At 33.0% G+C, this 26,216-nt stretch overlaps 3 protein-coding genes across 3 annotated transcripts; 1 reads left to right on the top strand and 2 right to left on the bottom strand.

Moving 5' to 3' along the window:
* Positions 1-3,579: 3,579 nt before the first annotated feature.
* Positions 3,580-8,994, top strand: LOC145620569 (uncharacterized). Its single transcript, XM_081675263.1, has 5 exons — positions 3,580-3,727; positions 3,830-3,900; positions 3,987-4,067; positions 4,186-4,229; positions 8,631-8,994. Exons 1-5 carry the CDS (start codon positions 3,646-3,648, stop codon positions 8,728-8,730), a joined length of 378 nt encoding a protein of 125 aa, XP_081531389.1. The 5' UTR covers positions 3,580-3,645; the 3' UTR covers positions 8,731-8,994.
* A 367-nt stretch (positions 8,995-9,361) lies between these two features.
* Positions 9,362-11,288, bottom strand: LOC145620570 (glucan endo-1,3-beta-glucosidase 4-like). The gene is made up of 3 exons (XM_081675264.1): positions 11,169-11,288; positions 10,692-10,967; positions 9,362-9,499 (listed from the first exon to the last, which is right to left on the bottom strand). The coding sequence occupies exons 1-3, from the start codon at positions 11,233-11,235 to the stop codon at positions 9,465-9,467; spliced, it is 378 nt and encodes a 125-aa protein (XP_081531390.1). The 5' UTR covers positions 11,236-11,288; the 3' UTR covers positions 9,362-9,464.
* Positions 11,289-14,116: 2,828 nt separating this feature from the next.
* On the bottom strand, positions 14,117-18,169 carry LOC145619030 (F-box protein CPR1-like). The gene is made up of 3 exons (XM_081673630.1): positions 18,093-18,169; positions 16,963-17,865; positions 14,117-14,537 (listed from the first exon to the last, which is right to left on the bottom strand). The coding sequence occupies exons 1-2, from the start codon at positions 18,167-18,169 to the stop codon at positions 17,004-17,006; spliced, it is 939 nt and encodes a 312-aa protein (XP_081529756.1). The 3' UTR covers positions 14,117-14,537; positions 16,963-17,003.
* Between the last annotated feature and the right edge of the window lie 8,047 nt (positions 18,170-26,216).

Here is a 26,216-nt window from a genome sequence, read left to right as displayed (position 1 = left end):
ATTTTTCAAATAGCGTGCCTTACAAATGTTTTTTTCATTAAAAAGAAAAGAAATTACATGAAGCATGTAAATTAATACTCCGTACGACATTTATGGCTCACTCAAGAGGTTTGGGATTTAAATCTTGCAAAGTGAGGGTACTTGAAGTGGGATTTCCTTACCTTTTCAAACTTCAAAGTGTCCAACCCATGATTATTAGACCGAAAAAATTAAAAAAATCAGAGTTGATATCTGGTTAGAGTTCATATCCTTACTATTATTTTTTTTAATTTTTTTTTTTGACATTTATGTCTTAATATGCATTACTTATTTAGGAAAATTTGATTTTAATAATCCCACCTTTGAATTTTTATTTAATAATCTCACCTTTATAGGGGATCTTCTTCTATTAGTCCCTAACCTGTTGATGACTGGTTTTGATAGTTAATTATGCCCTGTGTCATTTTGTAATTGGTTGGAAAATAAAAAAAATAAAAAAACTTAAAAACTAAAAAAAAGAACCACCAGCCACCCCAACCCACCGTGAAACCCTAACCCTTACCCTAGCCCCACCAAAAACCGGTCGGCCACCACCCTACACCCCCAAAAAGGGCCGCCCGGAACCCCAACACAAGAACCCGCCAGCACCGATCAAAATTAAAGGCACCCCCGAAATCACCCAGTAACCCAAATTCTAACCCCGAAACTACCTTAACCACATTGAAAAACCCCGAAAACCTCCTCTCACCGCCAAAAAGCCTCTTTAACTGCCGAAAATCCTAGCCAAGCCATCTCTACTGCTCTCGAAGGGTTTTTCTTTCTGTCTTTTATTTATTTATTTATCTATACTTTTTTTTTTCTTATATTATTGAAATTAAGGGCTGGTTTTTGCTGTTGGGGGGGGTGGGGGGTACTATGGGAATAGGGGTTTCGGCGCTCCGCTGGTGGGGATGGGGAGGAGGGGCTGCCGGAGTTTGGTGGTTAGGGTGGTCGTTGGGGGTTGGCTGGAATTTTTTTTTAAATAAATTCTTTTTTTATCATAATTTTTTTTAAAATTTTTTCTTTTTGACCAAATATTTAGTGATATATGTCGTTCAAATTAAAAAAAAAAAGTGTTTACTTAATGTACATGTTATTGGTCACGTACAAGGGAACAACCGAACAATAGAGAAATTCCATATAAAGGTGGGATTATTTACAGCAAACCGACCAAAAGTGAGATTATTTACAGTAAACCGACCAAAGGTGGGATTATTAGAATCAATTTTTTCTATAAATAATTGATGTATGTAGTTCTACTTTTCAAGACATTTACGGAGTATAAATGTATAATATCACCACAACAAGTCAACACCTTTCAACATAGGCCAAAGCTATTGACTTCTCCTTTATACGAAGTGTATTTTTTTTGGGGTTAAATACATTGTAATATTTTGATGATTTATGAGGTATGGTGAATTGGTGACATGCTCAAGTGTAGAAAATGAATTTAATAAAAGTTAGAAAAAAGTATAATTGAGTTAATAAAACCAACTTCGGGTTCATAGGGATTAGGGACCACAGATGAAAAAAGAGAAGCTTTCATTCTAAGCAAAGAATAATTCTCAATTTGTTATATAATGATTAAAGCAATCCTATTAGTAGTATGTTGAAATCATGACTGTATATGTACTAAGTCACTGTAAACTTATAATCAAACTGTAAATTTTTTGCTTAATTATACTGTTTTACTAGTTGGAAGAATGATTACTAATAATTTCTTGTAATATAATGTATACGTAGCGTTATTATAATGATTTATCAAGATTTAGTTCAACAGTGATTTTCGCTCAACTTAGAAAAAATGTGTCAGAAAATTCTAGTTCCTCTTTGTAGCTTTGATACTTTATCGATCTCTAAAAATTAGTAGTTCTAACTTATAATGAGTTGTAATCGAGTTTTATGGTAATTTAAACTTGAAAACTTCAAACTCGTGACTATGTTGAATGTTAAATACATGCATAGGCCACACCCGCAAATCAAGAGAGAGAGTCCACTTCACAAATCCAAGGAAGTTTCATCCCAAAACCATATGACAATAGGAGGAGTAGCTCCTTAGGCTTATAAAATATTTAACTCTCTCTTCTTCAATCATTGTGGGACACTTACATGTGGTGACACTTGGGAGATCTATTTTTCAACACTGCTCCTAAGGTCTCTTTTTTAACTTTGTCTCATGTGATTTTTCGGGCTAGAGTGCTTCTTCAAAAAAATTATCTCTTATGTAAAGTGAACAATGCCCATACCTCTTATCAGCACCAACTAGATGACATTTAAAGACTTAGCACATGAATTGGTGAAAGATAAGACCAATTCAAAAATATCTCCTCATAGCTCAATAAGGAAGGAAGTTTACGTCAATAATTACTTTTTTTTTTTTTTTTTTTTTTTTTGACAAATATGTCAATAATTACTTTAGTCAAACCCTAAATGATAATAATAAATAATGTCTACTACAATAGTACTTTCAGATTTCATGTATATAAATATTGTATTAACATAAGATCTAAGAGTATCAATAGTCTTAGCGTTTTTAGACCACATGTTGGTATATATAATGTAACAATATGAGATCTTAAAGAACCAACAAACATTTCAAACAACCTCTTGCTCAAATGTGCCCAAACTTAAGATAAGTCAAACTCTACTAGTCTCTTTGTCGATGTTGTAAAAAAGAAAAATGTCTATTGATAATGGAAAAGTCCAAGGGGTTAATGGTGATCTCCCACCAAACATGTTTTTACCTTATTGAATAGTTCGACAACCTTCAAAATGCTACACAAGTGATTCAAGACACCCACAAAGCTCTTTTAGTACTTGTTTGGTTGCACTTATTTGACATGAACAAAGAAAGAACCTAGAAAATACTAAAATCCCTTGTTTGATTAACATAAAAATTATGTAGGAAAGTTCACGAACAAGCCAAATTTACGCATGTATTCAACTAGCTATCTAACCATAATTAACCATACATCATTCATATATAAATATTGCAAAAATATCACAAAGCTAACATCAAGAGCACATTTTATATCCACACTCATTAGAAGATGGTAGGAAATGTGGTGCTCCATTCTAAAAACAAGCCGCTTGAATTAATGGACAATCAATGGATCTCCAAGCTGATCTCTAAGAGAGAAGCCATAGAGGGATTCACCCAAGATACTTTAGATTTTGAGCTTATAATCCTACTTCGTAATTTTTATACAATAATGCAAACAAGTATTGACATTCTATCGCTTATGGTTTACAGTTCCTAAGGGATTTGTCTTTGACAATTAATGATCATCTAAATAGACTTGATAAAACTTATCCGACTTAAACTCTACCCAAAATCACAACCCAAATCATAAGCGAGTCAATCTTTAAATTAATGCATCCAACACTGATTAATTCATCATAACTTCCAATTAACAGTAAACTAATAAACCAAAAACTACCAAATCCAATATGAACCCTAATTACAATGTGCCATTCATTCGAATATGATTTGACCTAAATAAAGTCAACCCGAATACAACCCGTCACTCATATTGCTACCCGTATCGTCTCCCACCCTGACCCATCGGGTCTGTATCCGGGTTTGTATCAAAATTACTCTATTCTTGTCTCGTGGAGATCATCAAAATGCCAAAATTGTTGAGCAAAAAGCTGAAAATCAGAACACAAATGGATCCTCGTCTTTGGCACAAAGTTGCTGCTATCTCTGGTAATCTCTTTCCTCCCTTCTCTTCTCTTCTCTTCTCTATTTTGGAGCTTTGTTAAGCAACATCAGCTCATCACTGATTAACCCAATTTCTGTAAAATTCAGGGGCAGTAGCTGTTGGATTAGGGGCTTATGGTGCTCATGGATTCAAACCCAAAGAACCCGCTTATAAACAGGTCAATTTCTACTTAATTTCCTTAATATAATTCTTCCCATTTCATAATTTGTGGTTTTCTTTCTGAAATTATAAAACTTTTGATAGGTTTGGCAAACAGCTTCTTTGTACCATTTGATGCACACTGCAGCTTTGTTAGCTGCTCCAATTACCAAACATCCCAACATTGTATGTGTTTTTTCTTGTACAATTCAATTTGAATTTTGTGTGTTCAATTTTGATGTTGTGATTGTAGAATTTTGTTTTGAAATATCCCATTTTGTTTCGGGTTTGTTTTTTATTTCAGTTTGGAGGTCTTATGAGTGCTGGGATTGTCTTATTTTCGGGGACGTAAGTTTTCATCTCTTCTGCTTTAATGTGTATATAATGAGCTTTGTTGTTATTTTTGTGGATGAAGTTTAGTGTATTTGTTATTGGATATTGTGTTGTTTTGTTGTGATTTGTGAATGTCAAACATATGTATATTGGGTAGTTTGGGAAATGAAACTCGGATGATAATTGTGGTTTATCGAGTTAGTTATGTGGTCGTCTTAGGGTGTGCCAAATGTAATTATCCACTAGGGATGTGTATCCAAGCTTGATCAGGCTGCCAATTAAGAATTTTGATTGTTTTGGCCTAAGCTTAAGATCTTAATTATCTTAATCTAAGCCTGATCATCGGGTGTTCAATACAGCTGATTGACTTGAAAGGAAGAGCCCTTGCTGTCAATTCTGTTTGATAAGAAAGCACGAGTATGAATGAGTAAGAAAGTATTTGTAGTGTTATAGGATTCCTAATGGAATGTGGATCAATCATATTGCTACACTACTTGTTAGGCCTGTTATTGTGGTTCATGTGTTGCTTGAAGTGGTTAAAAAATTGAGGGCTTTCAATTCTTATGAATTATGACCCTTTGTACTTGGATTTTGGAAGGATTGATTGCATCATGTGTCCAGTGACTTGATAAGGAAAAGTGAAATATGATTGCTTGATAAATGACAATTGTGCTTGACTTTAGATTCGATATAGGTAGGGGATTTGTTGGTTGTATGTCCCTGTAATTAAAGATGATTGTCCTTACTTTTTGATTGCTAGTTTGTTGAAAGGTGTAATTTGTAAATTCGAAGAATAACTATTAGTCACAACCCACAACCTTTCAAAACACTGATTTTCATGCATTTCAAAACTCTATAAGAGCTTGTATTTTGTCATGAAGACCTTATATCTTTTGAACCTATATTTCAAATTCTGTGAAAGTTCAACTTTGTAGTTGCTTGACAAATTAGCATGGTCTTTGGAAGTCACCAATGTTGTGTAGAATTTGTGAGAGGTGGGAGTATTAAATCATAGAAAGAAGCATTAGTTGGTGAAGAGGACTATATTACTCGTTTCTGTGCTTCTAGTTAATGAGATATATTAGCAATCTCTCACTAGTTTCTTTGCATTCATTTGAAAGGCTCCTATAGGAACTCATTTTGTACATTATTATGTATAATCATTTGATGTTTATGAGGTGATAAGCTCTTAATTACGTACCCATTTCTTTGAATGTGAGCCTTATTAAGGTTAAAATCAGTCGGTGAGGTCACTGAATAGAAGTTGAAACCTAGTGCATTACAATGCGTAGCTTCTTAAAATTGCTTAGTTGCCAATGCTATGATATTTTATTTGGTCACTAAATGATGTGCAAATTGTGCATTGTGCATCACTCCTAATCTATGATCAATTAAACTCTGATAGATTAATTCTTCTACATCGATGCTTTGAAATCATGGCTCTAAGCCTCTAAGAAGAAAGAACTTCTTCAGCTGTTGGGATTTTGAGGAAGAATACCACTGCTAGCTTAGGTGACTAGGAGAATATTTGAGGTTATAAACCTTAAATTGAAGGGAAAACTTGTCTAAAATAAAATTTTGTAGTTGTCACTTATAAAATAAGGTTTTGTAGTTGTCACTTATAAACTTGTCTAAAATAAGGTTATAAACCTCCACATTTTTTATTCATGTTCATATATGGTCAATGTCTTGCCGTAGGATGTAGATGAGTGAGTTTGTGAGAGTAAGTCTTGTTCATTATATGAGATTAAGCTCTTGCCTTGAGTAAGTTTAATTTAGATTTAGGCAAAGTTCAACTTCTTTTGACCTGCAACAAGTTTCTAAATCTTACTATAGTACTCCCCCGTTTATTTTGAGTGACACACGACATATTTTTGCACCAGCCACCTATTAGTTTTAACTCATTTTTTTACTTATATAGTTATATATATATATATTATGCATGATATGTTGGATTAGTCACAATGTAAACATTCATAATCTCAAATTTATTTATTTATTTTTTTTTTTTTTTTTTTTTTTTTTTTTTTTTTACTAAAAGACATTGAAGATATTAATGTCAAACACATGTCTTAACATGTGTGAAAAGTTCTAGCCTAAAAAAAAGGAAGTATGACTTGTATGAATTTATACAATTATACCAGGTTTTACAAAATTAACTTAGACCTGAATCAAGTTGCACTCTTCAGTCTTGAAAAAAGTGTTTCTTATCTTGATATCTTACTTTTATGCTACCAAGGTTATGGTTAATGCATGAGTCTCGTACTGGATAGTGGATACTACATTAGTGATAAGAAGATGCAGAATGAAAAAGTTTAATTTTTTGGTTGTTTTGCTTATATGGAAACATGAAAAAGGTTATAGAAGGTGAATTGGTGGATTGTGTAGAATGAGTGTTCCTAAATCTATTGTTGTAGACATAGGTGTATTTTTTCCAATAGTTTGGATGCTTTCGCCTTGATATTTGATTATGTTATGCTATTTATAGGTTCATCACTAGCCTTTTGTGGCTTCACATTGAATCTTGTTAATACATTTGAACTGTTTATGCTCATTCTTTGTGACTTGATGAGACTGATATGGTTGGACCTTTGGTGTTATGGTATAAATTGAGTCATTTATTGACTTGTAGTGCTCTGCCACAGGAGAGAGATGCCATGAGCTAATTTTCTCAAAAGTCTGAGATTTTTTTTATGTTTTTGTTCTATGTTGTCTGGGATTTCAATTTTATAATCAAGAGACTGATTTTTTTGTTAACTTAATAATGATGATGGAGCAATTAATAACTGCATATGCCAATGTTCAAATTGAAAGGTGCTGCCCTACATTGAGTAGGAGGGTTTAAAAGGCGAATTTTGTAAAGTTCTGCGTCTGTCACTTAAAAAACAAATACGATTAACTGGGTTGGAAGGGTAAATCAGAGGAATAAAGTAAATCGAACTATACAAAGTGAATAATAGTGTCTTAGATTGGATAATGGAATGTATATAATCCCAAGTTTTTCTTATTCAGATTTGGATGAGATGCCCTATGAAATGAGTAATGGCAGGGAATTGAAGGGAGCCACTACCAAAAAGTTTCTGGAGTTACAAAGGAAGCTTTTTTCATAAATAATACCAGCTTTGAGTTATTTAAAAACAATCCTTTGTTTGACACTTTGACTTTGACCTAATTGCAAGTACATTTGAGTGCTCGAGTAAATTATGAAAGGACACCGACCCAACTTTGACTCTTTTGAAGTAAAAAGTTGGATTCAATTTAAAAAGTAGCATACACTTGGGATTATAGCTGTTGTAATTTAGATGCTTATCTCTGCATTTGGTATCTTTATAGTAAATTTAAGCATCTCTTACAATGTACGAGTAAAGTAAGAGAAAGCTTGCATATAGTTTCATTTTATTTTAGCATGAGTCTGTATCCTAGAGATAGCTTCTTCCATTGAGGTTGCTTTGAGGAAAGTGAATGTATACCTTACCGAGAATTGTTCATTTCAATTTTGTCCAATCGTCACGGCTTGAACTTGGAACCTCTAATGCAGTAGGCTCACAAGTAGGACTTATAGATGTACAGAGTATTATATATGGTAATGCAATAGGTATGCATGTTAAGTGCTAAAGACTTGAAGATATTGACTAGTGATGCATGGTGTAATAGAGTTCTGAATCTTCCATAATTGTATGAGGTGGGAGGAACAACTTTGGTTGATTTTACAGCATTTCTGCATAGGATGGTTGATGATATTTGGCATAGTGATCACGATTTCTTCAGGTGGAATGCTATATATAGAGTGACAACTTATTGATACTAAATCCTATGGTGCAGCAACTGCATCTAGTTGTTTTTTACCTCTAAAAGGCGGGCGGCAGCTTGTGCAGAGCTATTTTTTTGTATTTGTCTTGCATTTAATGATTTCATGATAGTCAGCAACATGTACTTCCAATTGCTTTAGCAAATCAGGTGATGTTACGCTTTAGGTTTAGACAGTTTTTACGTGAAAGTTGAAACTGGACAGCTTGACTTGTGGTTTTACACTTTTTGGAGTAGCATAGGTATAGCTTGCAGAATGGTATTGAAAGGCTAAGAAACGATTTTGAAGACGTAGTCAATATTGTATATGATTAAAGGGTTCTTTTTGGAAGTACTTCAGAATCTTGAGTTTGCTTCTTGTATGTCTTTTGGAAAGAGTTTTCCTTCTCTTTCCAAAGACTTTGGCGAAAATTGGGGAAGTGATCATGCAAAATGCTTATATTCATTTTATTTGTTTTTATTTTTATCTTAATGTACTGCATCCTGAATTATTCATGTATAGATGCCTTCTTGATAGTGAAGGAATTCATTTAAGGAATATGTTAAGTGCAAAAAAGCATGTTAACTTCCAAATTGAACTGATGCATTCTAGAGTTGATAATTTTGCAGGTGCTACAGCGTGGCATATCTAGAAGACAGAAAGTTCAATAGATTGGCACCAATTGGTGGCTTTGCGTTTATAGCTGGCTGGGCTAGCCTTCTTTTCTGAAACTTCAAGGTACAAAAGGACAGTATGCACACTTATTCACTGTAAACAGATAACAGAATTATTACTTGAACTGGTAGTTTGGTACAATACCTCAAAAATGATTCAAACATTAGTGTGACTGGATTGTTTAACTATATATTGTTTCAGCATTTACCAGTGTATCATGTTGAGTGCATAAGTGTAATGCATCATCCCAGTACCATCAACTACTTTTAAGTCTTGATACCATTTTCTTGTGTATCGAGTATTACTGTCATACCGTAGATATGTAGTTCTAATTTGCTATTGTTTTATTCTTGTATCTGAAGGGTCTGAAGCAAAATACACAAGAAATAATGGTCATAATACCGTTATACTTTTCTCCTTCCATTGATGCCAATCATAATCGATTTGTCTTTAAAATTGTACGACTCTGTAACTCTTTTCTGGTTGTTCTAAATACGGAATAGTATACATGGCTATTATTTTTAGGTTGAGAGAGTAGCGAGCGATTTACATTGCAAACATGAACTGCAATTGAAAATTAAGGAAAATATGTTTATTTCTGTTTGCATTAAAAAAAAATACTACGTTGTTCATACAATATGAATGTGAACTGCTTTGTTCTTACTTAACATCAGATTTCTTCTAGTTTCTTTTTTTCAAAACCTCATTTACAACTTGACTTATATAAAGAATGTAGGATTTATAATTAAAAGTATTACAAAATAAAAATAAAAATTTAAACGTAATTCTCAAGAAAGATATTTGAAGTGGCAGTTGTCATGACCTGCGCGGCAAAAAAACAAAAGAGAAATCATTAAAAGGATAAAGTAAGATTCATACAGTTAAGAAAGTAGAAACTTGTCTTAACCCCTTTCAGTGTACAACTGGAAATTGTTATAAAGAATAGGTAACATAACACATGCAACATTCCCTGAAAACTTTAAACACCTAACATTAAACTAGTCAATATCGAAATTTATGAAGTAACTAATTTGACTAGCGTGTTGTATCAACTGTTGATAAAAAAAAACTTTAAACATCTGATGAAACTAGTCTATATCGGGATATATTAGCTGATTTGACTAGGAAGTTGCATCAACTGATATCAGGAATTTTCCCACAACCGTGATAATTATTGTTTTATTGTTTTGTTTGGTTCACCAAAACCAGAATAGGCCAGGTTAAGATAGCATGTATATGTCAGGATGCCCATCAATATATGCACATGCACATAATGCACATAAACATGCTTTTAATCTTAGTCTACTAATAAATCCATGTGGATATGATGGTAATGATGCTTTACCCTTCATGCCTCTTTTAACTTGCTTACATATTTTGTCTTTCTTTTTTGGGATTCTTTTATCTCTAGTTACAACTTCTTATATTAATGCGTAAGTTATATAGATTCCATAGGTTAGAAGTTCTGAACGCTTAAGTTATATAGATTCCATAGGTCTAGGTATGCCACTTCTCAAGATTTTAACCAATAAAAACCAATAAAACTAGTTGATCATATATTTGTATGAGTATGTTTTTTTTGCACAATTAAAAAAAATTAACTGTATATTCATGTATAATGAGTGAAATTACTTAACATATGGAGTATTACTTTAGCAAAATCATTTTACGATAATTAAATAAACATTGCATGTGCACATGTATAATCAAGAACCTATAATCAAAACAGTCAATTTAAATTATTGAAAAATTAATGTATACATATAGAAAGAAAAACTACATATGAAGTATTATTTGATATGTCAAAAATGATAATGTTGCAATTATTCATCAGTAGGAGATAGTGATTTTTGATGATGACCGATACTAGCATTATGCGAAAGTAGTGATTTTTCAACCAATTTCAAACTTAAAAACATTATGGTAGTCATATTTCAAACGACCACTATTTTCAGTTTAATGTATGTCATAATTGGAAGGGGAAAAAAGATAATAATTTGGAATAAAAGACATACTTGGATCTTGTTCAGTGATAAGAGCAGCACCATTGAAGTAGCAATTACCACCTTTGTTTTTATAATTTTGAAAGTAACTGTTGAACACAAAGTCAGCATGATCTTTGGTTGTGTTGGGTTGATAGCATGGTTGATTCTCTTGGATCAAGTCACACTTTACATCTTGCTGCCCACACGCCCAGTTTATCGCTGTCTGCAATTCATCATCTGGTGTCTGCACATCCGCGATGCACCACTGCTGTCCTGGATCATCCTGTCCACCATCGTCTCCTGTAACTTCACAACCCAATTACAGAATGAGCTATATGAAACTAATAAACTCTTTTAGAGGTTATCTCTGAAAATCATGTAAGAAAGGAAAAACTATTTTTATAGAAACTTGTGGATCCACACTAGTATGGGAGGTTTAGATGTTCGCGGTTTTACCCTTAATAGTTAGAAAGCTACATACGACATCGTGAATGTTAAAGAAGATACCTGAAATCCGTGGAACTACGAGGAGGAGGAGCAAAGGAAGCAAGAACTTCAAAGAAGAGGAAGACATTGTGTGTTAAAGAGGAGAAAATTTTGGGACTATTTTAGGTAGAATGAATTGTTGGATTAACAAATAGAAGAGGAAAGTCTAGTTTATATAGCAACAAATTAATGGATACTGTATTAAATTATATTTGATGACAAAGTGTGTGTGTGTGTGAACATTGCATAGAAATACAAGTGAAGTAAGTCACCGACTAGTAAATGGGTCCTTGGATCTGATTCTAATTGACATTTTAATGTGAATACTTTTTTGCACTAATTATGGAGCAACTTGTATGGTTAATTGACTCGTTACACGCTTTTGCTAGGAAAGAGTTGTGAGTTTGCCTCCCAAATTATTCAGACTGTCTTATACGCTGTCGCTGCCAGTCTGTATTCTGTATTCGGAGTGTAGCTCTGGTGACTTAAGAATGGAAATTGAATTTTACGCGAGTATGTATCATTGTTCTTTGTGACTTCCTGACCCCTGTACTCTGGAAGTGTCGAAAATAGGATAGTAAACCTGTGTTTTTATTACGACAATCAAATTTTGTGAATGAGATTACCATCTACATGTTTTGCTGTCTGTTCAATGAAAGACTAACTAGCAAGAGACTCGAATAATTGAATTATTTTCTTCAGAAATTTTGCTGAAAGATAAGCATCAGTACAGAAAACTTTAAGACGAGCTAGAAACATGCAGCAAACATTGTTACAAGAATTTCCAAACAATGTGTAAATCACTACCAAAAACCTCCTATTTTAACTGCAAATTCTGATTCTAGCAATCTGCAAGACTTTCATAACCAGAAGCAAGTGGATCAATAGTATAAATTGCACTTAATACGCGATATCTGATTGTAAGTATGGACCTGATTAAGCGTGAGGGAACACATCTTCAGGGATCAGCCGAAACATAAAGATGAAAGTAGATCATTAACCTGTTCAAATTCTTGGATAATAATGTTGATGATCCTTCTTTATTAGTTGCAACTCTTGAAACAGTCAAAAACCTCTTACAAATAAATATTCATGAAACAGATAATTTAAGCTGAATCTAATATTGGTTGGCCTGTTCTATGTTTCCAAAAAAATCCCATTTAGAAACATTAGCTTAACGGCTTATCATTCATATGATAAGCGTAATTCTGCACAAATTAATTAGTCTGCTTATTGGAACAATGTAAAGATCATTTACAATGAGCTTTAGCTTAAAAGAAGGGAGTACAAGTTCTTTTAAGATGTGAGATACGTAGGCTCAGCCGCTCAGCTAATGAAGAAATCAATGGCTCTGATCATTCATTATCTTGTAATTCTTCCATTAATAGCTTTAGCAATGAAAACGATGAAAAGTTTGACAATGTACTGCTTCTGAAATTTATCAAAGAACCTTCTATTGCTGTTAATTAGTATTTACAATCTCTAATACGATATATGGGTTCGTAAGGAAGAGCCTTTGATGACGAAACTGCATAACCATCTTAGAGATTTAAAACAAGGCAATGTAGTTCACAATTTGAAGCACAAATAATTACATTATGGAGCGGTGCATACCAGTGAAGTGAAGTAATGAAAGGAGGACTTGTCCATCTAACAAAACTACAGATGAGATGCAAATATATACTACACTCAGAGTTATCCTCAATTTGTCATATAGCATTAGAGAAATGAAAATCATTCAAGTCGTTTGACATGCACATCCAAAAGAACAAGTTCGTCATCACTTGGAAACGCGACATCATCCCTTACAAGTTACAACTACAGACAGGAGCGTGTAAATGATCTTAGCGAAACCAAGCACAACTTAAGATCCACTTACAACAGATAATGCTTTTTAGAGCCTAATACACCTTAGGAAACCAAAAGAAAAGAAAAAAGACACTAACTTAAGCCAAGAAAATCAAAGCTCCAAAAACTTAGCTACTACAGTGACAGAACCTTCAGAATTGATGCCATTACAGCAAATCTGCATCTTGAACGAACTTAACCTGCAAATATAGCAGGAATTAGAGGGGGTAACAAAGGCATCAGTGTATTCAAATGTGTTAAATTTCCTGATTCAGCATATCCTAGAACTTGCACAAAGCACTAAACTAGCAAACTAAGAATAAAGCAAGTGGAATTAGCAGTCCGCAATTACCCTTTCGTGGAGAGGTAAGGAAGACACAGGATGCCTTCAAGCCATCTAACAGGCCAAAGGGGTTAGTGCTAATTACCAAGGGGATGAATGTGAGAATAACATGAGCTATTGGGAAAACTGGCCAATTGCAAAACTCTAACATGATCAGATGGTTGGAAAACATGAGAATGAAAACCGTCCAAGATTCTACATGAAACGCACAGTGGACATCGCAGAATCTTTCATTCTTTCAGTTTAACAATTCATATCACAGGGTAAGCTACTCCATTGAGCTAATGGAGATGCATCCAATTCACATTTCACAAGCTTAAAACATTGATGAACCATCACAAGATTTATAATTTCGTGTAGTCGAAAGTGTCATACATAATCAATCACTTCAAACCTAAACAATAGATACAACCTTGCTTGATGATCATTTTCCACTTTTAACTTCAAAAAACTACCAACCAAACTACGAACTCTATATTCCTATGACATATAATTATAATGTAGTATGTGAACAAAACGTAAAATATAATTACATCAAGCTTGGAAAGACAATATGTGGTGACAATCAAATTAGATAACATGAAAATGCAACTTTGATAAAATTGTTTCAGCACCTAAGGAAAAAAAAAGAAAAAAAAAAAAAAAAATAATAATAATAATAATAATAAAAACAGTTTTTCAAAATTTTAAAGATATTTTTAACTGCATATCAATGAAGTAATGAAAGGAATCTTCCAAAAAAAAAAAAAAAAAAAAAAAAAAGTAATTAAAAAAAAGGTAATGAAAGGGCTTGTCCATCCTCCAAAATTGTAAATATGAGATGCAAATCTTTACTACACCGAGAGTTGTCCTCGATTTGTTACATAACATTGGAGAAATTAAACATTCAAATCGTTAGACATGCACATCCAAAACAAGTCTGCATCACATAGAAACATTTCCAGTCATGAGCATACATCCTCCCCTACAACTACACACAGGACTTGTAAATGACCTATAGCCAAACCAAGCACAGCCTAAGATCCACTTACAGTAAGATAATGGTTTACTGTAGGGCTTAATGCACCTTAAGAAACCAAAAGAAAGAGAAGGAAAAAAAAAAAAAAAAAAAAACTTAAACCAAGAGAGCCACAGCTCGACAAACTTCATCAAGCTGCTGCAGCGACAGCCTCTTCAGAATTGATGCCATTACTGTAAATCTGCAAATTAAGCAGGGGGAAAAACATCAGTGATGATTGAATATCCTTGAACTTGCACAAAGCACTAGAGTAGCAAACCAAGAACAAAGTGGAATTAACTTCTTTTTTTCCCCTTTTCCCGGGGGATGAGGAAGACACAAAAGGACTTCCAAGCCATCTCACAGGTCAAAGTGGTTAGTGTCAATTACTGAGGGGGATGGGTCGATAGGAATAACAAGAGGGCCAATTGCAAAACTCTTACATGCTCAAAATGTTGGAAAACATGAGAACAAAAACCCGTCCAAAATTCTACATCAAATCCATAGTGTATATGGTAAGATCTTTAACTAGCTAGTTCAATTAAATCCTTCATATAACAGGGTCTGTACTCCAGTGAGCTAATAGAAAAGGATCTAATTAAAAAGCAATAAACTATCACAAGATTTATTATGTACTCAAAGTGCCACAAATAATCACTTCACAGTTCACACCTCAAAAAAGAAAAGAAGTTCTTGTTGTTATCTGGGTTTCAGAAATAAACCCAGATCATTATCCATTTTAACCTGTATTAAACAGTCTTCCAATTAAATTACTAAATCTAAGACATAATTTCTTCCAATCACTTAACTACTCACACAACTTACTTGAAAAACTATCATTTATGTCATCACAAGCCTCCTTACCATAGCTTCCTAAAATGAACAGAATTTGTTACCTTGGAAACAAAAATGAAAATAAAGATACAAATTGTCATTATATAACATAAAACCTCCTCCTTTCCAAAAAAAATAATAAAAAATAAAAAATAAAATAAATTTTTAAAAAAACAACTTTTTAAGATCGGTATGACGATGGATGTTCTGACTTCATCACTTTTTATCTCCTAGATTAACTTGGAAGGGCTCGTATTATGATACAATTATGGTAGGAGGACCAAAACTACATCAAAAGCAAGAGCATTAGTTTGTACGAAGTAATAGGCAGTCGCTCTATTATAGAAAAGAGCTTGAGTTGAAAAATTCTCAAGTGGTTGTGGTTATATTTCTTGTTGGGTAGAAAATGTTTTCCGCGTAAAAATTTCTCTTGTAGTGAGAAATTCCGCTAAAATTAGCCATAACTAGCAAACTACAATTCACCCCCTCTTGTAGTGTTCATCTAAATAACACCGCGTGTTGAGAGACATTTTATTTTCTTAGTCTTATCTCCCCCACCAAATAGTTATTGGCGGGTTTTGAATTTTGATGGTCTTATGAAACAACTCTTATTACTGGGTCTAATACTACTAAAAAAAATTATATATATTGTTCTGCTCATTTAATACTTTTTGACATTTTAGAATCTTAAAATGAGAAGAAAAAAATATATATCAAATGAGCAAAAAACTATTCTTTGGTGTACCTCTATGTGCACCTGAGTGTAAATAAATTGTGTTCTAAAGCTACTTATAGACACTATATAATGGAAAATTTAAACTTTGTAAACAAATCAACGAAAGAAATTGTACATAGAATAGAAGCTTAACTAGATACGAAGATAAAAGGAAATTACTGAAATTAAATTTGACAGGAAATAAGTTTTGGAAATCTATTAAATGACACTATGTCATTGTTTACTACGTATCTAACATGACCTCAGTTGAGATTTACACAAAAGTTAAATCATTTAACTAACTATGATAACTATGGATATGCAAAAAAAACTTACCAAGTAGGTCTCTAATTAAAAAATTCTACCCTTCTAGTTAACCAACTAAATAAACTTTCATATATCAACACCATTAAAATGGACAACAAAACCAATACTACACTTTGAGAATCAATTTTGATAATAGGTTATTGAGAAATTAACTCCAAAGGATTATAGAATTGCTAGATATCATGCTAGCTTGAGTCTCTACTATGTCAACTTGTTATCAATCTAGGAAATGTAATTTTCCTGATAACGAAGGCGTCAACATCAGTGACTTAAGATACGATAAATTGAGAATAACAAAACGATCACTGCCTTTATGATAAGATTGGAAGACGGATACTTATATCAAATTGGATAATATGCTCGATAAAATCTAACAATCTTGATTACTATATGATTTAAAGAAAATCTTGATTACTTCCAAAGCCAAAAGGAGCATGGTGAGGAACAAAGAAATTCTACCTAATGGGAAACCTATGCTAAATTACAAACTTAATTATAGACAGCCTGCCAATAACGCTACAAAAGTGTCTTTATTCACGAGTTAATACTTTTAATGTAAAAGTGATAGGCTAGATATTATGCAGTATGTGAACAAAGAGTTACATATAATTTTATCAAGCTTGGAAAGGAAAATATGTTTGGTGCTATGAGGTGATAACCATAGTAAAATAACCTGAAAATGCAACTTTGATAAAATTATTTCAGAACCTAAGAAACAACAAATTTTCAATTAGCTGCCAAAAAAACTTACAATGTTCTCCCAGATTGTCACTGCTTCCCACATACATGCCACTACCAAAGCTTGGTGGTGACAAGGGTATTATCACCTTCTTCGAGTGGAACTAAAGTCTCTTGATATGTACCCACATGCCATCGAGTCATAAAACCATCCATTTCTTCAAGAGTTTGAGGGCCAGGAGGCACATAATTCACAACTCGTGCATCTTCTAGATCAGACGAAACTGAAAAATCATTATTCCCTACCACTATCAACAGTCCTTTCTTACTAAACCCAACTATACAATGCCTTGGAACACCTTCATCAGGGTATACTACTGAGAACATCTTGGTCCATGACTTAGCAACACCATCATCTCCCATAACCCAAATGTTGTATCGATTGCAAGAGTCGCAACCCCAATGATTGAATTGCGCAAGAGAGTCACGAAACTGCATTAACCCAGACATTAGCAGCGTACCAGATTCGACAACATCTACAGGGCACGCAATAACCGAGAATACCTCATCCCTCAAATCAAATGCAACAATCTTGCGCTCAAAAACACATATTGATATCAAATGGTACAAAAAACCACCCACATTGCACGGATTTGAATACAATTTCATTGAAACACAATGATCAAGGGTCTTCCACGATTTTCGACCAAGGGAGAAAACAACAGTTCCCATTTCGTCAGGAATAAAGTCATCTATCATACTCCTATATGTAATGAACATAACAACTTTGAAGTCATTCGATGAAATATCATACCCAAACCCGAAACACGAACTACTTTTAACCCTTTCGACCGAGGGCGATAGGTTCAATCTCAATTCTGGAAGGGTGATGCACTTGTTTAAGGCAGGATTCCAAAGTATGACAGTTTTGTAAGTTTTAGCCAGATTTTTATCCCACAAACAAATCAAACCAGTACTCCATTAGCACTACCAACAAAGGTAAAGTAATCAATTGGGAAATCTAGGGTTTGAATTTGATTGAATTCTTCATTATCAGAATGCAAACTATAAAAATCATGCTCATAATTCAGAGTGTATTTCCTAATTAGAACATTATAGTTTTGAGCAACCTGATTATGATGAAGGTGTGAAAGAATGAAATCAGAATGGGAAATTAGAGAACACCAAGATTTACAAACACACCTGAATCGAAGGAGCGATTTTACTGGCAATCTGATTAGTATATTCACCAACAATTCTTCTAGTAAATGCATGTCCATTTTTTTGAATAATTTTTGCTCGGATTTTTTTAGGGTTCTTTCAAATGGCCATTCTACTTAAATACTGAGTAATTAAATTGTAGAATTGTTTTCTTTTTGAAACAATTGTACTTCGTACTACACAAACACTAACACAATATACACATTATTACCTCCATCCATCCCTAAAAAAAACAATCATTTTGGAGAATTTTCACGGATATTAAGAAACTTAAGTTAGAAGTACAGGTATAAGAGGTGTGTTGTAGTTAATCCTAGTTATTCCCTCCGTCCTTTAGCTGAAGTGAACATGCTCTTAGTGATACAAAATATACTCATAACGATGTTTGGTACTCTGTATGAGTTTTTTTTATAGGGGTGGGATATTTCTTGGACTCAACTAGATGAAAAAAAAAAAAAAAAAAAAAGAAAATTAAAAAGGCATAATAAAACAAAATAGTTGAAGAGAAAGGGACCACAGAAAGGGACCACTTTGTACTCTCAGATTCCCCTCCCCAATTTTCACTAGCCACAACAATGAATCTATGGCGGGCAAAAAAATCCCCAAATTTTTCCCCAATTTTTCCCCTCTCAAATTTTGGTGAAATAATTAATGGGGTTCCCTCTCCTTTCCCCCCACCTCAAAGCAAGAGAAAAACACAAAACAGTAAATTGAAGCTCCAAAGTGTTGTAATGGCCCAAAATTTCAGAGAAGCTCTTATTTTGGGAGTAATTAATTTATGAAAATTGAGCAAGATACAACTTTGGATCTGAAATAGAAGAAGATTAGGCCCCAAATTTGAGAGAAGTTCTTATTTTGGGAGTAATTAATTTCTGAAAATTGAGTGTGAGCTGCAACTTTGGATCTGAAATAGAAGAAGATTAGGTGGCCACTTTATGTTTTCAAAAAAAAAAAGGTGGCCACTTTATCAATCCTGGCTTTGTCCCTAACACGACCATACATACTCATTCTAATTTCTCTAGGATTAATAATTGATTAATAACTTAATATGTTTGTAACATATTCATTTCACAAGCTCTGAGTACTGTTAGTACTGACATATTGTAATTGTACCCTATTTATGGCTTCGATAGTATGAACTAGAAATACCAACAGGATAATGCTTTCTTTAATCATTTGGATGCACTCATTCAAGTTTCATCAATCATTCTTGTTTTCTTCATCATTCTTATTGCCTTCGTCAGTAGTTATACTATGTAAGCTCACATTAAATACCAGCATAGGGGATTGATGGTATGTGGTATACAATTAACCTCACTTTAAATACCAACATAGGGTGTTATAGTATACCTTCAAGAAATAGGTTTTCATTTATACGTCCAAGTGACACACCAACATAGGTATGATGGTATACAATTAAGCTCACTTTAAATACCAAGACAAGGTGTGATGGTATACAATACATACCAACAATAGGTTTTTTATTTCCAACATACATCATATTGTGGCTTAACTCAATATAATTACCAACATGGTGTTGGATAGTATGTAAAATAAATATCATATTAGTTGTGGTGGTATTCATTTTAATCACATCAATTTCATCACGCATGTTTTGGTTGTTTATGATTTGGAAACCAACAAACTTAATGGATGAAATAGTTGATATACAACCTAGATCAAAAGGTTTACATTAATACCATAGTAAATAATACAACCCAAACCAAAAAGTTCATATATTAAGAACCTCTCACAAAGTGAATAGATAACATATTACTACGAGTTTTTACATGCAAAAGGGGGTTCCTAAGCTTTAGCATACCATCAGAGACGGATCAAATACATCATAGCAAACAGAGCAAAATAATTAAAGTTACTAATACCATCATAGTAGACGCAAAGCTATTCTTAAATCTCTTACCTGTTTTGGGTGTTCATCTTGTTCATCTTTTCTCTCCATTTTAGAGAAGAACACTTTTTAAGAAGAAAAGGAGCAAAGTAGTATTCTTTTCCACTCACTTATTAGAAAATAGGGTTGTAAATAGAATGTGAATGTGATATTTGCTTATATGTTCGATTAGTTCATGCACTTTATATACCAACATAATGTATGAAGGTACCATAGAATACAATTAAGCTGACTTTAAATACCAACAAAGGGTGTGATGGTATACAATAAATACCAACATAGGTTTTTAATTGGTATAATGGTATGATGGTATACAATAAATACGTACCAACAACATACGTCCAAACCAATACCAACATAGGTATAATGATATGATGGTATGCAATTGAACATATAATTGAACAATGGAATGAGTCAAGTAATAAAAATGAAAGATTTTGGGCAATTACTAGTACCCAAGATGTCAACCTAGTAGGTCGTCGATGTATGTTTGATATAAAAGCCAAAGGCATTATATCATAATGCATATCATTTTGTGTAATTAGTTCAAGCTCTTGTCATCTTTTAATGGCAAAATGTAATATACATGCACTAATTTTGGTATACCTATAGCCAAAAATCATACCAGCAACCCTATCTTGGTAAGAATACATATTTTTACATACATATTAACAAAATCATCAAACCATGTGATTGAATACCAACTTAACCTCAAACAATATCAATTTCAATCAAAATGTGATGTGATGGTATACTAATACATCATTCAGAGCCATCTTAACCTGAAACTACATACCATAATGTAATACAATCATTAAATCAAAATAGCCACATCCACCAATGTCGGTATCATAGTTTGAACTACATCCACCTACATCGCCTTACCATAGTAGTAGCAAAATATACATTACATTGCATTTATTCTATTTTGGTATACCCATATTCAAAAAACAAGGCATCACCCCTACTGTTAGGAAGCATCCATGGTTTGACCTATATATTAACAAAATCATCAAACCATGGGACTTTATACCAACTACACATCATCTAATACCATCATCATACTCAGGTAATCAATTTCCTTCGTTGGTATCCCAATCTTGTACCAACTTCTGAACCACCGCACGACGTTCGTTCGACGAGCAACGAAGATCACCCAACAAAAGTCTGGCTCTACCAATTTCTATCGTCTCCTGCATAGCATTTAAAGACGAGTCAAATAGTATGTTAGTACTCCTAATTTAAAATATTAAGGGTCTGTTCAGTTCACCTTATTTTCACTTATTTCAGGTGTAATAAGTTCAGTTAAGTTTAGATAAGTTCAGATCAGGTCTAATAAGGGTTAACCAAGTACAAATTACATCTAAAATAAGTTTTAATAAGGTCTAATAAGTTCAGATAAGTTCAGGTAAGTTCAGATCAGTGAAAATTAGGAGAATAGAACACACCCTAAGTAAGTACTCCTAATATAAAATAAGTAACAAAAACCAACTGTTGGTGACTTACCCAACGAAAATTGGTTTGAAACCGTTCCACAGAGTTCTTTATGCAAGCTAGCATTTGTAATCCCCCGTATTTTTAAATATTTTATAAATGAAAATTTATTTTATTTATAATATTTATTTGTTATTTTTCATAATTTTATTTCAAAAGTTTCAAATTATTAATCTGGGTCGAAAATTATTTGACGTTGAAATTATTTTATGCACCTTTATTCTACAATTTATGTCCAATCACACAAGCCTAACCCATTTGTTTACTTAATCGACCCATTATTTTTATGAGGCCCAATCTTTCTTTTTACCCTACAATAATTCTCTCCTATAAATACCCCATGAATCTCCAAAAAATTTCCCACACAAAAAGGTTAGTCTTATTTTCATCCTCCTTTGTTTCATTATTTTGCTTAATGTTAATTTAATTGTTTTGAGTTTTGATTTTAGTATAAAGATTATATTTTTAGTATCAAATTATATTTTAATGGTATAAAGATTATAAATTTCAGATTATATTTATGTTATAAATTTCATATTTTATGAATTATAAACCTAGGGTTTCAATTTATTGAAAATCATGATTTTAGGGTTTTTATGAACAATTGATTTAGGGCTTTTATAGTAATGATGTTTTGAAATTTTGGTGATCATAACTACTGATTAGTTTAACTTAATTCCAGATTATTTTGAACACATAGATTCGTGTTTTAATTTTTAGATTTCCGTTCGTTAATATTAATCCCGTTTTAATCCCGATCAGGTTCTAAAATCATCCGATTTTGACAAAAAAGTAGTGTTTTCCATGTGGAAACAACGTTTTAAGAAAGAATCACTACCTTTGGTAGTGTGGACCACCCTCTCGTGGCCAAATTCAGCCTCTAAATATGATTTTCGGGCAGTTTTTGGTTTTTAACGAAGTTTTTTTTTAATTTTATCCTTGAGTTTAAAGGGTAAGAGATAATTTAATTTTTCTATGGATAAATTAAGTATAAAGATGTATTTTGATGAAGTTTTGAAGTGGTTTTCGATTAGTTTAAAATGCTGGAATTTTATTTAAAGTAGTATAATTGTGATTTTAATAAAAGGGTGTGATTACCTATTAAAAGGGAGATCTTTAGGGGGTTTTATATAATTTTTAGATTTTTATTAGACTTTGAACTTGTTGTAATTTCATGTATAAGAGTGTATTTTAAGGTTTTTATGAAGAAAAATTTAAAGAACTATATATAAGCCTTTAATTTTAACAAAAGGGAAGGTTTTAAAGTGTTGTTTGATTTGGATTTTGAAGGTTTTAAAGTAAGTTAGTATTGCTGTAAATTTGATTGATTGGGTATTGATTGAGATGTTATTATTTTGCTTAGGAGAGGAGTTTATTGAAGGTTATTTCTAGTTAGTAAAGTGGCATACCAATTCGTTTGCTCAAGGTACGTACAAGTTACAAAACCTTTCTTTTAGGTGCATGTTTAAGGACGACGGATCGAGAACTTAGTATCATGTATAGGGATGACTGAGTTAAATTGTTTGGTTATACATTGTGAATTTCGTATGACGTGCACTATTTTATATTGCAAGTATTATTTGTGCTCTAATTATGCAAGGTGCGCTTAGAGGCAAAGGTATATGATTGGTGTAATGATTAATTTATTACTCATTCATGATTATGCAAGCAGGATGAGTAAAGGAAGAATTTAAGTCTTCTAAGACGAGGTTGAGGTTTTGGGGTGCCTTATGCACTCAAGGTGTTTATACATCGAGGTAGTAAAGGAATAAATAATAAATATTGCTTGCCACTAATAAATCAAGAATTGAAATTGAAAAGTTGTTTTACTTGATTGAATTGATATTGGATTGATTGTATTGTTATGCATATGAGTCATCACCAATTAAGTCTAAACCTGTAAATCACGTAAAGTGCAAGATGGATGAGCAATAAAACTCTAGATTGGTGCACTTCTGGAGTAATGACAATCAGGGGTTGGGGTACATGGGGTATTAGCCGTGTACTTTTCTCGAGACCGTCTGATCTACGAGTCTCTTATTTCAAATATTTTTCAAAACTAGGAGTTAGGTGAGATCTCATACTAACTACGGTCACGGAGTCGCGCCCGTGGTCGTTGGATGTTTATTGATGTTTCCGAAAGGAGACATGGGGTTTTTCTTTTATTGATGTTCCAAATGGAGCATGGGTTGGACAACCTTGTCTATTGCGTAATCCAATGAATAAAAATAATGATTTACCTATTATTAATTAATGGAGTCTTAGTAATATAAATAGTTGAGTCGTGTATTGAGTCTATAATTTAATGATGCATGATGATTGATTATTAGTAGCAGGTTATGGATTTCTTAATTTATTTTGCAGCTTGTATGTACTCAGCTTTGCTGATTGCGTGCTTTGTGTGTCTTTCTTTGGTCATGGCCTTCGCCTTTCAATGACCCTGTGACGATCCAATTTTTACACTTGTAATATTGGGGAGCAGAATTATCACAGGTTCTTACACATGCAGCATTCATCAGGATTGTGGGATCTTGAGTAGAGAGTTGGTTGTTTGCATTTTATTTCTTTTGCAAGTTTGAATTTATTTTAATTCGATTTTATTCGACACTATTTCTTTTGGGTTTGAATTTATTTGAACACTGAATTTAATCACTTACTACTTTTATTGGGTTTTGAATAAGGGTCTTAATGGTTCTAAGTTGTAGACTTAATTTGGTTTCATTCGTTGGTTTTGAAACTTATTTATAACTGATTTAGTTTTTCCGCTGCTATTTTCTGATAAAGCCTTAACGTTTGAACACGTGGCGGTAGCACGCCAGTAATTCTCTTGAATATTGTTCAGGGTCCTCAGAGGTTTAAAGAGAGAATTATTGGGGTGTTACAAAGTATTCAAGTTATTGGGAGTATTCAAGTTTTTATACTTGTTGGTTTGTTATTCGAATTACCCATGTCCAAGGCTAGGTATAGAACAAAGAGCATGACACACTATTGGTTATGAGTTGAGTAAAGGATTATTATTATTCGAGGTTGAGTTGATCAATGGTTACTTTTCTCAGAGTACAATGTGTAATGTAGTTTCGAACTACATTATTTAATTGAGCTAGTAATATAGATTATTCAATTATTCTTTGTATTCTGATATGTGGTGATTACTCAGCTTTTTGCTGACGTGTGTGTTGTTTTGTTGTGCTACTTGTGTTTGCGGCCATGTCTTTTTCTTATGGTGGCCCTGCGACGATCTATTTTGGAATTTGTCCTTAATGGTGAGCAGAAAAGATTGTTTAAACAGGTCGATCAAGTGATCGTAGCTAAAGGAGCTCAAGTGTTTCGATTAGTTTGTTATAACGAGTTTATAAAGTTGTACAAATAGCTCACTTAGATTTATTGGGTTGTAATTATTGGGATTTTGTAAGCCTTAACACTTGACAGGTTGTCGAGTATGGCGGTAATACCTCTGATTTAGGTGTATGCTTCCGCAATTTTATTTAAAGGTTGTGTATTTTCCTTTATTTATTGTTTATTATTAGCTAGTAAATCGGGGGTGTTACAGCATTAATGGGCCACAACACAATCTGTAACATCGGGACGTGAATGAATTAGTAACATAGACACATAGACACCGGAATTAAGTCGTCGTCGTCAAGCCCTTCGCCGTCGACACACAGTTCGCCGTTCACTTTTGATAAGAATCACCCTGCCCTTGCTTTCTCACTCGTCTTTGATTTCTCACTCTTCTGATAATTCGAGTTCTTTGCTTTGTATTCTCTCTCTTCCCTTTTTGTTTCAAATTTCAACAACAAAACCTTTTGTTATCTCTCTCTCTCTCTTGCCTTTTTTTTAAAAAAAAATAAAATAATATAGCAGCAGGCAACTTCAAACTAATAGGCCCCACCATTCCTTTTTTTTTGTTAAAACAATAAAGAGAAGGGGCAATTACTATTTTACCCTTAGTTGAGTCCAAAGTGGACTCAACTTAGTTGAAACCAAAAAATTCTCAGAATCTATGTGATTGATGAGTAAATAAAGTAACAAAAACCGTTTCTAGGTGGTAATCCCTTCCACAACTTTATTTCTGGTGTAAAAATTAAGGAAATAAATCACATTTCTTTCCTCTAAGGGCTCTAACCCTAAAAAATCACAACTCTACCTCTTCTCTCCCCTCTCATTCCACAATTCTCTTTGATAAATCGAATCTCCAGATTCCGCTCAAGTTGATTAATTCTTCTATCTTGAATCTCCAGAAATAAACAATCTCAACCATCACAAGTTTGTTATCTATCAATTTTTTTTTGTTAAAGAAACACTAAATTTTGAATTTGTGTTAAATTTTCGGTTTGCATGATTTTTTGCATTTTGATTATTTATTTCGAAATGCATAGATTGTTATTTAATTTGCCTAATTTCGATTTCATAATTACCTTTTACTGTTTTTTCGTTTAATTTCTAGGGTTAATACGATATCAATTTCACCTCTTTCAGGTTTGATTTTTGTTTATAATCGTTCACATTTCCTTAGTGATACCAAACAACTAGTACAGTAACACTATATATTAACCTTTACCCCTAATCTGTCACCAATCTGTTACATGTACTAATTTGATACTAAATGCCCCCTTAGTGGTACTAAAAAAATTCCAGTTGTATTTTATATGCATCTAGCACTAGATCCATGTGAATTTTTGTTTTTCTCCTTTTGCACATGA

Source organism: Chenopodium album, chromosome 27, assembly GCF_948465745.1.
Source record: "Chenopodium album chromosome 27, dcCheAlbu1.1, whole genome shotgun sequence".
NCBI classification, from domain to species: domain Eukaryota; kingdom Viridiplantae; phylum Streptophyta; class Magnoliopsida; order Caryophyllales; family Amaranthaceae; genus Chenopodium; species Chenopodium album.
Note: the sequence above shows the minus strand (reverse complement) of the source record. Positions and strands in the feature narration are given on the sequence as shown.

What these genes read in the sequence shown, in the direction of transcription:
- LOC145620569 (XM_081675263.1), top strand. Translation starts at nt 3,646, where the DNA reads ATGCCAAAATTGTTGAGCAAAAAGCTGAAAATCAGAACACAAATGGAT. An exon ending in CAAAGTTGCTGCTATCTCTG is followed by an intron (nt 3,728 to 3,829) that starts GTAATCTCTTTC and finishes TGTAAAATTCAG; the next exon opens with GGGCAGTAGCTGTTGGATTA. An exon ending in ATTGTCTTATTTTCGGGGAC is followed by an intron (nt 4,230 to 8,630) that starts GTAAGTTTTCAT and finishes ATAATTTTGCAG; the next exon opens with GTGCTACAGCGTGGCATATC.
- LOC145620570 (XM_081675264.1), bottom strand. Translation starts at nt 11,235, where the DNA reads ATGTCTTCCTCTTCTTTGAAGTTCTTGCTTCCTTTGCTCCTCCTCCTC. An exon ending in CGTAGTTCCACGGATTTCAG is followed by an intron (nt 10,968 to 11,168) that starts GTATCTTCTTTA and finishes TGGGTTGTGAAG; the next exon opens with TTACAGGAGACGATGGTGGA. An exon ending in TATCACTGAACAAGATCCAA is followed by an intron (nt 9,500 to 10,691) that starts GTATGTCTTTTA and finishes TTTGCCGCGCAG; the next exon opens with GTCATGACAACTGCCACTTC.
- LOC145619030 (XM_081673630.1), bottom strand. Translation starts at nt 18,169, where the DNA reads ATGGACATGCATTTACTAGAAGAATTGTTGGTGAATATACTAATCAGA. An exon ending in AAATCGCTCCTTCGATTCAG is followed by an intron (nt 17,866 to 18,092) that starts GTGTGTTTGTAA and finishes GTGCTAATGGAG; the next exon opens with TACTGGTTTGATTTGTTTGT.